The 15,051-nt window shown below is 38.5% G+C and overlaps 1 protein-coding gene and 1 pseudogene across 1 annotated transcript; one reads left to right on the top strand and one right to left on the bottom strand.

The window, feature by feature from the left end:
* Nucleotides 418-7,054, top strand: LOC104779032 (annotated as a pseudogene).
* On the bottom strand, nt 8,211-10,368 carry LOC104777259 (syntaxin-22-like). The gene is made up of 7 exons (XM_010501472.2): nt 10,021-10,368; nt 9,538-9,631; nt 9,298-9,437; nt 8,977-9,036; nt 8,728-8,885; nt 8,537-8,637; nt 8,211-8,452 (listed from the first exon to the last, which is right to left on the bottom strand). Exons 1-7 carry the CDS (start codon nt 10,212-10,214, stop codon nt 8,387-8,389), a joined length of 813 nt encoding a protein of 270 aa, XP_010499774.1. The 5' UTR covers nt 10,215-10,368; the 3' UTR covers nt 8,211-8,386.

Here is a 15,051-nt window from a genome sequence, read left to right as displayed (position 1 = left end):
TTGATAATGAAATTTGTCAATTTTGAATTATAATGTATGATGTATCCCAACCATAAAAAAAAAAAAAAAAAAACAGAGACCAGGTCCATAATGTATCCCAACTTGTTCATAATGGGATGGTAAGATAATTCCAGAGTAAAGAAACCGGTTCTAGTCCAATTTATTCTCAATTAGAAACGAAGCCATCCAAGTATAAAACTTGATTTATTGAAACAATTAGAAAACAAGAAAGAGCACAATTTCATAGATAAAAAAGCACAACAAAATTGACAAGCCCATTTCATAACAGAGATTGGTCTTAAACATATCTCTTTCTTCGTTGTATCGGCAGGTCATTGTTGGTTCTTATGAAATCAATCTAATATTGATGCTTAAACCGGACTGGTAATGTCAATTGGAAGCTGGTTTAATCAAGAGATGGGTAAAGTCAATTGGTTTAATTCTAGCTTACATGGTTTACGGTTTAGTGAAACGGTGAAACCTAACCGACTTATTCACTTGTCATTCGCGCGGTTAGGTCTATAAATGAAGCTTGTGTGTAAAGGAGGAGGGTGTGTCTCAGAGAAACTTAAGCGGTTGTAACCCTAAGAAATGGCTGAGACGTTGTAGAGATTGTCACACCACCGAGAGCTCTTGTTGCAGTGTTCTTCTTCTTCTCCTTGTCATCTCTGTTTCGAAGATGATCATGATATCATCACCTCCCATGTCGATTGAGCTCATCCTGGAGATAATCTCGAGATTTCCCGGAGATGCAGTCGCGAGGTTTCGTTGCGTGTCGAAGCAATGGGCATCAATGTTTGCTACTCCGTATTTCAAGTCCTTGTTTCTGACCAACTCCTTGCCAAAGCCGCGGCTCTTATTCGCCATCGGAGATGACGAAAACCCCAAAGGCCTGAAAGTAAAAGACACCTTAACAAGATTGAAGCTTTAATCTTTTTATTTCTGCTTAAGATTCAAGAGAGTTCTTACAAGCTTATTTATACTTAAACCATAAACCCTAGATGTGTTCTAGAGAAGCCTAGAGTGTTCTGCCATATGTCATGATACTCTTGAGCTGGAAGGATCAAGGGTGGCAAATCTGTTTAGCAGCTTCAATGTCTCCGTACTACTGATAACGACTGGTTCCTTGCCTCGTCGTTTGTCTTCTTGCAATGTGACCGTTGAAAGAGATGATTCTGTTTTGTTGGACTTAGCCTCTTTAACCTTGTTGGGCTTCGTTGGGCTTTCACCATTTTGAGGTGTAACCAAAAACTCTTGTTTTGTCATTGTTCTATTATCATCCCCTCGCAAATTTTGTGTAGGCGGTAAGCCAACGCCAAGTTTGAGTCGTAGTCGAGCGAAGGCATCAATGGGAAGAGACTTTGTGAAGATATTTGTTGTCTGTAGATGGCCAGGAATATGTTTTACTATCAATGTCTTCAACGCCACACGTTCTCGAACATAATGGTGATTAACATCAAAATACTTTGTGCGTGAGTGAAATGTCGGATTAGCTGTCAAGCAAACTGCTGAAAGATTGTCACAATATAACTCAGGAGTTGTGCGCAGAGGAACACCAAGATCCCGTAGAACAGAGCTCATCCACTTTATTTCAGAAGCTGTTTCAGACATGCTTCGATACTCTGCTTCGGTGGAACTCTTTGAGACCGTCGGCTGTTTCCTTGATAACCAAGAGATCAGATTTGGACCCATGAATGTACATAAGCTACCAACAGACCTCCTTGTGACTTTACAATTAGCATAATCATTGTCACTGTAAGTCGTGAGAGCATTCTCATCAACATAATCGCTATCACTATAAGCATTGATGGTAGAATCACCGTTCCTTGTTTAGGTTATCCCCAACGTGATAGTTCCCTTGACGTATCGCATAATACGTTTGAGCAGATGAAAGTCGGAGGTGGTTGGTTTATGCATCTTCTGGCAAACGTAATTCACTGCAAACTGAATATTTGGCCTTGTTAGCGTTAAGTATTGCAGCTTTCCAGCTAAACTCCGAAAATAAGTTGGCTCGGGGAATTATGTTTGTTGGTCTGGTACTTTGTCAAGTTCCAACGGCAGCGGAGTCGACATTGGTGCACAATTTCCCATCTGAGCTGCAATCAAGAGATCCTCTGCATATTTTTGTTGAGACATAAACATACCATCAGGGAAGTATTGAAGCTGTATACCAAGAAAATAGTGAGCTCTACCCAAGTCCTTCATGCGAAATTGTTTATTGAGCTCAACAAGAAGGTGAGTGAGTGCGTGAGAATTGTTTCCCGTGATGATCATATCATCGACATAAAGCAGCAGGAAAACCATGTCATTGTTGCGAGAGTAAACGAAGAGGGATGGATCCCATAAACTATAGATGAAGCCAAAATCCAAGAGGAAGGTACTGAACTTGTCATACCAAGCTCTAGGAGATTGTTTTAGGCCATATAGAGATTTGTGAAGAAGACACACATGATTTGGCTTATCTTTGTCAACAAATCCAGCTGGCTGCTTCATGTAAACTACTTCTTCAATATCTCCATGAAGAAACACGTTTTTAACATCCATTTGTTTTAATTCCCAGTTGTTACTGACTGCAACATGGAAAACCATTCTCACTGTAGGCGTTCGAACCACAGGGCTATAAGTCTCTAAATAATCTATTCCTTCTTCTTGGTCGAAACCCTTTGCCACCAAGCGTGCTTTTAACTTGTCTAACGTACCATCAGCATTTAACTTGGTACAAAACACCCACTTGCTTCCCAAAACGTTCATATTAGGTTCTTCGGGTACTAAAGACCAAGTATTTACCTCCTTGCAAGTGTGAATTTCTTCCCCCATTGCGCCTGTCCAGCCTGGATGTTTTAAAGCTGCTGCGATAGTTTCCGGTTCAGGATATGAGACCTTATGTGACATAAGAGCATATCGTGGATTAGGTTTTCGAATACCATCTTTTCCTCTGGTTACCATTGGATGATTGTTGACAACAGGAGCAGATTCTTCTTCGTCATCACTATCATCACTATCAGTCATAGGAGTACTTGACTGTAATTGAGAAACGTTGTCGCCTATAGAATCAGGATCAAAGTCTGTCGTACGCTCAGAACATTCCTCATTCACAAGAGTACTTGAGACATCAGGAACTAGTTTGTTGTTTAGTATTGGTGATGGAGCTTGACTTGATGAGACAACAGGACGTGTTGTACTTGTTGTAGTTGATATAAAACTTTTGTGCCAGGCAGATAACAAAGGAGTCGCCGTTTCTGGGTGTAAATCTTTGTAAATTGTTGAAAAAGGATATGCAGATTCATCAAAGATTACATGTCTACTTATGTAGACTCTTCCAGTGGGAGGATAGAGACATCGGTATCCCTTGTACTTGTCATTGTAGCCCAGAAACACACACTGCAATGACTTTGGAACCAGTTTTGTTTAAGCATAGTCTCGTAATGTTGGAAAACATGCACAACCAAAAGACCTTAGAGCAGTGTAGGTAGGCTTCGTCTTGTGTAACTTTTCATACGGTGAGATTAAATCAGCAAGTGTTGACGTTGGCAGTAGATTGATCAGGAAATTGGCTGTGAAGAAGGCTTCCACCCAATACTTTAGAGGAAGTTTACTTTGGAACAACATTGACATGCCTAATTCAGTAACATGTCTATGTTTTCGCTCAGCTAAACCGTTTTGCTGGGGTGTGTGAGGACAAGAGATGAACTGTTGTATACCATTTTCTTGTAGATGTTTCAGAAACTGTGTACTAATGAACTCTCCTCCTCCATCACATTGAAAACCTTTGATTCTGCATTCAAACTGATTTTCCACCATCTTTTGAAACAGAACAAATATTTGAAAGAAATCTGATTTCAACTTGAGTGGATAAAGCCAACTGAATCTTGAAAAATTGTCAACAAATACTACATAGAAACGGAATCCTTGAATAGACATTATTGGAGAGGGTCCCCACAGATCACAGTGAACCCTCTCAAGAGGTTTTGATGCAGAAAAGGAAGAGATAGAAAAAGGAAGCCTTGAACTCTTGCCAAGCTGACATGCTTCACAAACTGTCTTGGTAACTTTATTGATCGAGATAGAACCACACTTCTCAAGTTGCTGGAGGACTTGTGCATTTGGATGACCGAGCTTTCTATGCCAAACTTCATCACTTGTTGAGTGCCTCTGTGCGGAATAGAAGACTTGCGGCTTTGGTTCCTCCAAGAAATAATGATCGTTATGCAGACTTCCCATTACCAGTAGCTTCTTTGTGGCCTTATCATTAATATACACACCATCACAATCAAAAGCAACCGAACACGGATAGTTCTTTGTAAGTTTTGAAACAGATAATAAAGATTTAGCAATGTCAGGGCAAACAAGTACATCTTTTAAAGGTAATTTAGCTGAGGTAGAAGCTATACTGGTCGAACCTGTGTGAGTGATGGGAAGGAAGGAACCATCACCCACCATTACCGAGTCGTTGCCATGGTAAGGTTGAGCTTGCTGCAGATTCTGCACTATGTTGGTGACATGAGCTGAAGAACCAGAATCTGGAAGCCAATCAATACCTTGTTGATCAGTAACCTCTGTGATTCTCATCGCAGCAAGAGCTCATGGAACGTCCTCGTATTGATACCCATTATCAAACCGATGCCAACATTTGAGAGCCGGATGTCCTGTTTTGCCGCAAATCTGACATACCACTGTGCTTCGAGTCATTTGAGAGCCATCAGATGAAATCTGCTGATGAAAGCCACATCCCCTTGTTGAGTACGAGCCTCTACCATGACCATACATGTTGCCATTGCCTCTTCCTCTAGAGTTATTTTGATGATAGTACTCATTTGTTGGTTGAGAGACATGAAAGGCAACATAAGGTGTGACAGTCGCGGCAGTTTCAGCTAAATACCCTTGGAGTCGATCATCATAACCGGTTAGCTTTGGTATTACATCATCCAAGGTTAGAGCAGGGGAGCTATCAATAAGAGTCTCAATGGTGGTCTTGATTGGTTAATACTCTCTGCCTAGGCCTTTCATTGCAGCAAAAAATTTCATCTTTTCTTGAACAGGGCTATCAACCGAGGCTAACTGATCACATATTCCCTTAATATCTCTAAGATATGATTCCATAGACCTATCTTTCTTATCTAGAGTCTGTAAACGCCTCTGAAGCTCGAATAACCTAGATGAGGATGCTCTATTAAAGTGATTAGTAAGACACGTACATACCTGGGTCGAAGTGGAGCAGCTAGCAACGACACTCAGTTTATCTTCTGAGAAAGAACCCAAAAGCCAAGACTTAACCACCTGATCTGTACGATACCAGGTCGAATACTCAGGATTTGTTGTCTCAGAGCTGGTGCCATCGATGCTTGTTGAAACCGCCGTAGTACTCGGAGCAGAGATGGAACCAGTGACAAAACCAAGTAAACCTTGACCCGCCAGGAAGGACTCGAACTGACTCTTCCAGAGGATGTAGTTTTTCTGTGTAAGTGTGACCGTAACGCAGTTTGAAATGTTCAGAGAAGGAACTGAGTAAGAGGCCATGGATACGATTTCCATACGCTCTGATACCATGAAAGTAAAGACACTTTAACAAGATTGAAGTTTTAATCTTTTTAATTCTGCTTAAGATTCAAGAGAGTTCTGACAAGCTTATTTATACTTAAACCATAAACCCTAGATGTGTTCTAGAGAAGCCTAGAGTGTTCTGCCAGATGTCATGATCCTCTTGAGCTGGAAGGATCAAGGGTGGCAAATCTGTTTGACAGCTTCAATGTCTCCGTACTACTGATAACGACTGGTTCCTTGCCTCGTCGTTTGTCTTCTTGCAATGTGACCGTTGAAAGAGATGATTCTGTTTTGTTGGACTTAGCCTCTTTAACCTTGTTGGGCTTCGTTGGGCTTTCACCATTTTGAGGTGTAACCAAAAACTCTTGTTTTGTCATTGTTCTATTATCAAGGCCGTGGCGAGTGGTGTTTCTTCTCCTCGCCTCAGCTGGAGGGTCCATATGAGAAATCATCGTCGTAGACTCTTGTATCAGCCGCCGAGTTTCACGTGAAGAACTTCTCTCCAAAGGATATACAGATCCATCATTACAGTAACATCATGCACTTTTCATGTGGCTACAACTCTGGCTTGATCTATATCCATGGTTGTCGATACCAAGGTAAACCTGTGATCTGTAACCCCAACACTGGACGGTACGGGGTCTTACCTAAACGGTATACTTACAGTTACAGAAAAGCCTATAGCTTTTTTGGTTTCGATCCGATTGACAAGGAGTACAAGGTATTGTACATGGCTTACGCAACTGGTCTTGGTGATCATGCCGTTCTTACATTTGGAGCGCCTGCAGATATGAGGTGGAGAAAGATCGAATGTTCCTTAACACATGAGATTCAAAGCGATGGGGTTTGCATCAACGGTGTTGTGTACTACTTAGGTAACACCAAAGATCCTTAGGATGATGATGCTCATGATGATTATGTGATTGTTTGCTTTGATTTGAGGTTTGAAAAGTTCAGCTTCATTCACGTTGAATGGTTTTGTCGATTGATCAACTTTAAGGGCAAGTTAGCTATGATTTACTGGGAGGATGGTTTCGACATTTATGAGGTTGTTAATTATGAGTTTAATTTCGACAAGTATTTGGATGATCATCTCGTCGCTGATGCCAATAATGAGTTGCATGTGTGGGTTTTGGAGGATTTAGCGAAACAGGATTGGTCCAAATACAACTACACTTGGAGTACTGATAACATCTTCTTCCGTCGTCACGTTTCCATTGCAGGAGTGACCGCTTCTGGTGAGATAGTTTTTTCCATGCGCAAGTATACATCTGGCCAACCGTTTTATGTTTTCTACTTCAATCCCGAGAGGAAGATTCTCCATCGTGTTGAAGTCCAAGGTTTTGGTGAAGGGTTTCAGAATCCTTGTAGCGTTCGCCCCTTTGTGAACCACGTTGAGGATCTTCATGTTAACGATTTAGAGCTATCCAAGCCATTCCATGCTCCACGTAGGGCTACAAAATATTCAAAATCACAAAAAAAAAAAGAAGGAAAAGGGCAAGAAGATAGCTAGGGATGATCCATTGGATTTGGGTGAAAGCAAAGTTATTTTGTGCTCTTATTTAGGCGTTTATGCTCTTGTCAGCCTTATAGTTAATCAATTAATTTATGCGTTTATGCACTTTTGATATTTACCTTTTTATTTTCGACTAGTAGAACTAAGAGACTCAATATATGATGGAACCGTTAAATGTGACTGAAGTGTTTAATAAGAAAGAACAAACCAACCTCTTCTTTCTTCATTGTTGATGTGACTTATTATAAAGTGTTGAGAAGATTATTGCTTCTATTCATTCCTTTGCAAGATATGAATTGAAAAGATTAGAGACAGAGAACACATGCTTCTGTCTTCGTTGTATGTGATCATAAGGGGATCAGAAGCATATATACAAGCAATTATTGTGTCTCTGTTCTTGTTAGTTGCAAAGTGCTCTTAGAAACAGAACTCACAAATCTTCTCTCCTTCATTCTCCATCTTCAGAAAACCGAATAGGCAGCGTGATTGGTCCGTACGTAGAGAGGCCAAACTCTTCTTCAGATGTCTCCAAGAAAAACAGAGTTGCTAAGGTAACTTACCGGAAAAGCAAAGCTTTCTTTATCTGCCGTGTAAACCAAGAAACAGCCCTTCTTTGTAGAGGTTGAGCTACTAGTAGAAGAATCTGATCTCTGAAATGAGATTCGTTCTCCGTTGAGAGCTGCTCTACGTTGCCATCTTTGCCATCTTGATTAGCATATTTGTAATTCGTTCATTGATCCCTATTTTGTGGGCAAATAGATCGGAAAGCGAAAGTGATTTGTAAGTTGTATTTTAGAAACTCTTTAAATGCAAGTTATGGTTGATGAAGAATCCGACAGGTTTGTGTTAGAGTTATTCAAAAACAATATAAAGAGAGAGTAAATTGTGTATGTTTTGTAAACTCATTCATATGCAAAAACAAGAAACAGCCCTTCTGCTTAGGTAACTTAATTAGCATATCATGTTTTCATGTAACTTAATTAATTAGCATATCATGTTTTCATATTTTTCTCTGAACCTAACGGAAACGAACCACAAATTTGGTTAAACCAAACCATACGGAACAAACCAACATAAACGACCCGGTAAAGTAGAGGCCGATGATGATACGACTACGAGCCCTGATGACTAAAGGTCATCAAAAACACCGAAATCAAATTTATGCCTTTTCTTTATTACCATCAACATCCACATAAGCCAAAGTAACAACAAGAAAGAAGATTGAATAATATACATACACAAGTATGGCTTTGCATACTCAGATTTCTATGTCCAAAAAAAAAGACTTTCTCTCGAATGAACGACCACAAATATGTTGCACTGGCCATCTCAAGCTGTTAGTACTATGATAACAATGAGAAGAATGATCCCAAATATCACCATTAGCAAGCACATCTGCATAAATCACCAGAGGAGTTAGGAAAATGAATAACAAGCAAGTGAACCAATAGAGAATTATTCTCTTTTCTTTTTACTTACCAGGGATGAGTTTGATCCTTGTGTCTTGGATGCTTTCAAGAGATGGGACTTTCCCTGAGCTGTTGCTGAATATGCATTCTCGGCGTGGCTACCGATATCATCTGCAGTATAATAGAATATTAAACAAGATTGAGAATTGAAATCCAAGCAGTCTTGGTCCTTTACTGTTGTTTTTTGCTTAAGAGACTTACTGATCATGGCTCCTTGATCTTCAACTAACACCGCAAGATCTTTGAAAATCTCGTTTACTTCACCGATTTGCTGCTGAACTTCCTGTATTCCCTGTTCTCTTTCCTCTATCAATGCTTCGTGGAAGGAAATTTCGTTGTCACGCAACACAAGTTCTTGCCTTCAGATGAAGAAAGAGAGGTCACAACTCACAAGCATGAACAGTACACAATCATTATTTTACAGAGATATGCGGTGTAGAAGTTACGTACCTGTTAGATTCCATGAGGACACGCTGCTCTTGTGATCTATTATAGTCACTGTCTACCTCACTGAATAGGAAAAACAGAAACATCAGTAATAATAACTTCAAGGTGGGCTATATAACTATACAGAGAGATTTTACTAGTGAAGAACTAACAACTCAAGAGAAAAGAAAACTAAAGGTAAAATTGGACTAAAGTCAACAACACAACTTGTGAGCTTGAACCAGTTTTGTTTCCAATCAAAAAACAGGTAGAGCAATTAACTAATCTCAAAAGGTTGAAAACTAGATGTTATGATATTAAAATTGATGCAGGCTTTGTTCATACCTTGAAGAAAGGTCTGCTTTTGAATCGAAAGGAGTGTAAGAAGTTTCTCTTGCAGCAGCAATATGCTGTGCTTTCTGATACTCTTTCAACACAGTTTCAAAATCTTTGGCAAGTTTAGCATCTGCAATCTTCTTACTTTGCTGCACCAAATACCAATTCATAAAAGAGAACCATCAATAGAAGAAACTCATAGGAATAGATATCTTTCAAGTCATTCATATTGGGAGAAAACACACTCACAGCAACATCTCTACCATGATCAGTTTCACTAGCTTCCTTAAGTTTTGCCGAAGTGTCTTTAACCAATTGCATAATATGTAATCTTGTCTTGTGCCTGATACATCAACAGTGAACTAAGCCCAAACAACATACACCGCAACAGAACAATATAACATATACCTCAGCGTATTTTGATGAGATCAAAAAGATAAAAACTTTAGACCACAAAACATACAAACATGACAATACAAGACTCATCTCATAAACCCCTAAAATAACATCAACAGTGAACTAAGCCCAAACAACGTACACTGCACAGACAGAACAACACATACAAAAACATATACATAGGTGGAAAAATATTAAAACTTTAGACCACAAAACATACACAAATGAAAAGACAAGACTCATCTCATAAAACCCTAAAATAATTAAGACATGATTTCGCAGTTTCAACCTAAGGTTGAGATGATCAAATGAAATGATTCCAACGAAAAAACTCACAGCTTATCACGAAGCTCCGGGGTATCTTTAGGCGTGCCGAGGGTATTAACAAGCCTCTGAAAGGAAGAAACCGCTGTGTTGATCTGAAAAATACCGGAAGCCACCGCTTGTGTCTCATCTCTGTTTCCGTTGATCAGATTCCTTTGTTGCGGCGCTTTCAATGGCTTCCCCGCTTCTAAATCCTGAAAGCTCATCTTTTGATAGAGGGTGAAACTAAAAAAAATTGAAGGGTTAAGAACAAATATTAAGAATTTAATCAATGAGGAATCTGCAAACGTTGTTCTTGATTTCTGGGTTGTGTTTGAAGAAGTAAAAAAACACAAAATTCGAAGTTGCTTCTAAGAGAGATACACTTCGTTTTGGCTTTATCTTGTCGTAGAAGACACGTGGTGTGAGTGTTAAGAAGTAAAATTGTTTGGGCCGTTATTGGGCCATACGCCAAAAATGATTTCTTTAAAATTAAAAAAAAAAAAGTAAATTGTTCTTGTTTTTGTTCTCGATTTTGATATCTCTAATAATGAAATTAACAAAAGTTACAAAACTATCTTTGTTCAATGAAAAGATTACGAAAAAAGAAAAGATTACAAAAGACAAAAATACGTATTCCAAATCAAAAAAGAAGAAACAAAATTCTCAGAAGAAGGGAGACGAGGCACATGGTTGACTGAGAGTTAAACCCTAGGGAGGACTTGACGGTGCCTTGAGACGACAAGGTAGAGTTGGTTTCAGATCTAAACGCAAAAGTATATTCGATCTCGTGACTACCGTTCGAGTTTTGGATGGAAAGATTCAAAAACCTATTTTTGTTTTCGAGTTGGATGTCGAATTGTCTTAGTTGTCCTTGTTGGATTTGTAGATTCATGGCTTTGGATCGGAGCAAGATCAAAACGATCAGAGACGCCAAGCAGAGGACGGAAACGATCAGTGATATTAGGACACAAACAATGAGAATACAGACGCATGTAACCATCATGGAAGCCCAGCAAAGTAACCAACATAGAACGTCCGCCATGTATTCGTTCGTTAGAATGCCTTAATAGAAGAAGACAAGTGTATGTAACTCGAGACGAAGGTTTTGTGAATCAAGTAACAGAGACTAGGGTTTTAATTTTTTTTTTGAACAAACTCTATCGGAGACTAGTTTTGTTTATTTATAGACGTCTCTGATTGTGTGTTTCCTTTTCTTTTCTTTTTATGTTGTCGAAGTTTCCTTTTTTTTTGTTTTCTGAAAAACGGAAAATTAAGAACATTATTCGGTTTACGAAATTAAAATATGAAAATGTCAAATAGAGTGACGCTAATGCAACAAAAAATTAGTGAAATAGTTGCACCTAAGCTAAAAGAAATTTCCACAATATTTATATTTTTCTATATCACAACGAATTTTTAATGCTCACGGCAAACCGATCGACCACTTTTCTCAAATTTTTTTTTTTGTATGTTTTTAATTTTTATTTATTACATTTTCTAAACACATCGTTGCTTATTTCTATTTTTTTAACTAATCGCCAAACACACATTAAAACAAATTCTAATTTTAATCGTTTTAATTTCTTTCTTGTTAACAAATTATATTTTCCTTTTTTTAATCTTCACTTAACATAGACAATAGACCAGAGTTTGGTTCAAAACAGAAAACAATTAGAAGTAAAAACCACCATTAATATTTAATATCATATGACAAAGATATGAAAAGGAAGAAAAAGAAATCATATCCACGATTCATTCAAGTATTAAACACTTAATTATAAAACCACACCAGCCCACCAAATATCATATACGATTGAAATCTTTTGTAACGATTAACACTTCAGCTATATGGAATTGCCGAGTTTGCCACCAAACAATCCAGTAATTTGCCGAGTGTTACCATATAATCGAATCCACAATATATATTTAGATCTCTATATTGATGAAATCTATACATTCCAAATATCATCTAGATTTAATTTAACAATGAATAGTTTCTTAGAAAAGAAAAAATACTAACCTTGATTCATTGTTTAATTAGGCTTGATGATGGACTCAATGAATGGTCTCCAAATGATTTTCTCTTCCTTTTGAGTTTTGACATTATCCTCTTCTAATTACTTTGATGGAAAAGGAATCCACACACTTCTCTATTTTTTTCATACATTTTCAGCAGACAAGTTATTGTGGTATTTATAATTGCGTTCAATTCATGACACAAACCCACATAACTATTCAAAAAGTCACATCTAGTAGTCACATATATACGTATAAATAGTTATATTTAATTTAGTAACCATTATATAATACACATGAACATTACTGACGGAAGAACATTACTGACGGAAGAACATAAATATATAATTAAGGTAAAGAAGAAGAGTTATCAATTCACCCAAATTCTAATAATTTTAATCGAGACCGATCAGTCACAGTATCGTCTTTACTATTAGAATCTACAACATTAAGTATAAACTTAAACTTTATAATAAAACTGAAAGACACATAGGCCATATAGAATATAACATATTCTTACACACAGCAGCAAACAAAAATGGTTAAAATCCAACGGTGCACTTGGTTGCCTGGAAATCAAACCCTCCTGTTGAGTTAGAGGAACCTAACGCTAATGGTACCTTGAGATGACAGTGTACGATAGGTTTCATCGGCCATGTCACTAAATGCAAAACCATAATCCTACAACCAATACTCATCTTCACGTCGATTATGTAAACCCCACTCTTCCGATCATCTTCAAAATTGTTGCGTCCTTTATCGTCGAGTAAAACTTGGTTTTGGCCTTCGAACAATGCTTTCAGAACAGTCGTGTTCTTGCTTCCCTGGTAGAACGACGGCACGGGAACAGCTCCTAACCGATGGTTCATGTAGTATACGTTTGCTTCAAACCGGTCGTAATGGATGCCGATACTATAGATTTATAAGAAAAGATTTAAGAACTAAGAAGTTTGACGAATAACTCTCTTTATTAGCTCAAAGAAAATACCTCAAAACTTTAAGCTCTCACAAACTCTCAAACTTAATCTTTCTTAGGTTCTGCTACATCTCATCATCCCCTATATATATAAGTTCTTAAGTATATTCTCCTAATCTTAAATGGAAAACTTCTTATTCCTATTATATTTAGATATTTCCTAAATATAATCTCCAATTTCCATTTCTCTTTGATTAGCTTGGTCTCCAAGCTTTACTTCAAGCTTACACCAACATACTACTCCTTAAGCTTGAACTCCAATGCTGCCAAGTCTCTAACTCCCATAAGCTCTCTCATTTGCTTGAACTTGATTCTTCCTAACGCCTTTGTGAGAATGTCCGCCTTCTGTCTGATACCTTCAATGTGCTCTACTTCTACCTGCCCATTTTCGACACATTCTCTTATGAAGTGGTATCGCCGAGTAATATGCTTACTACGTCCATGAAATACTGGGTTCTTTGTTAATGCAATTGCTGATTCATTATCGATTCGAATAACAATCTTCTCAACCAAATTCCCAGTGATTTCTGCCAACAAATCCTGCAACCAAATTGCTTGTTTAGCAGCTTCCGTCCCTGCCATATACTCAGCTTCACAAGATGATAAAGCCACGACATCTTGCTTCCTTGAGCACCATGTGATCGGACTGTTCCCAAAATAGAAGATATGTCCATAAGTACTTCTACCATCAGCTGGATCACCACTGTGACTAGAGTCACTGTAACCAACAAGTTTAGGCAACCTTGATCTTTCATAAGACAGTCCCAAGCTTACAGTTCCCTTTAGGTACCGCAAACATTGTTTCAAGGCTGCACCATGTGAAACTCTTGGACTCTGCATATATCTCGACAAAATTCCCATACAGTATGAGAGATCCGGTCGAGTGTGAAGTAAGTATCGAAGACAACCTACTCGCTTGCGATAAACAGTCGCATCAATTTCTTCCTCTTTCTCTGCCTTTGATAGCTTCAGCTCTGCTTCCATTGGTGTGTGAACCAAGTTGCAGTTTCGTAAGCCAGCTTCCTCTAAAATCTTCAATGCATAACCCGTTTGATCAAGCGTTATTCCTCCTTGATGTTGCCTTACCTGAATTCCAAGATAGTATGACAATTTCCCGAGATCACTCATGTCAAACATCGATGACATCTCCTCCTTAAACCTCATTATGATATCTAGACTTGTTCCTGTGACAAACAAGTCGTCAACATACACTCCTACTATCAAAAGATCATGACCAGAACTCTTTCTATATACTGAGGGTTCCTTTGAGCAACGAACAAAACCAAACTCCATGAGAATTCGATTCAGCTTGTTGTTCCAAGCTCTAGGAGCTTGCTTTAAGCCGTACAAGGCCTTGTTGAGTCTATAGACTTTCTCCTCTTTTCCTTTCTTCACAAATCCCTCTGGTTGACTCACATGTACTAACTCATCAAGCTCACCATGTAGAAAGGCTGTTTTGACATCCAAATGATGTATCTCCCAACCATAAGAAGCAGCAAGATCAAGCACCAGTCTGATTGTTTCGATCCTTGCAACTGGTGCAAATACTTCATCAAAGTCCACACCATGTTTCTGAACATAACCCTTAGCCACTAGTCGCGCTTTGTACTTAGTTATGCTCCCATCTGAATTTCGTTTAATCTTAAAGACCCACTTCAAGCCAATTGGTTTGATCCTACAGGTATGTCTACAAGATCCCAGACTTTGAACCTTTCAATAGACTCAAGTTCTTCCTCACAGGCTCGTCTCCATTCTATGGACTCACTAGCTTCTCCAAAGGTCCTCGGTTCATTGTTTAAACAGAGCAATGCCAATTCTCCTTCTTCTTGTGCGGTCTGAAAGCAAACATAATCATCGAGGTACTTTGGCTTAGTTCGTATTCTTTTACCTTCTTCTTGAGGAAATATTGCAGACGGTTCTTCAAGTTCTGTAGGCGGTTCATCATCTGAGTTTGATTGCTCATCTCCTCCAGTTTCTTCACTAAATGTGTCATCCAAGACCACAGGTTGTTCAGACAACTTGTGTATCTTATCCTTTCTGTGATCATCACCTCTTACCCCATCAATTGT

Source organism: Camelina sativa, chromosome 3 (assembly GCF_000633955.1).
Source record: "Camelina sativa cultivar DH55 chromosome 3, Cs, whole genome shotgun sequence".
Taxonomy (NCBI): Eukaryota; Viridiplantae; Streptophyta; class Magnoliopsida; order Brassicales; family Brassicaceae; genus Camelina; species Camelina sativa.
This window is presented reverse-complemented; position numbering and strand designations above follow the sequence as displayed.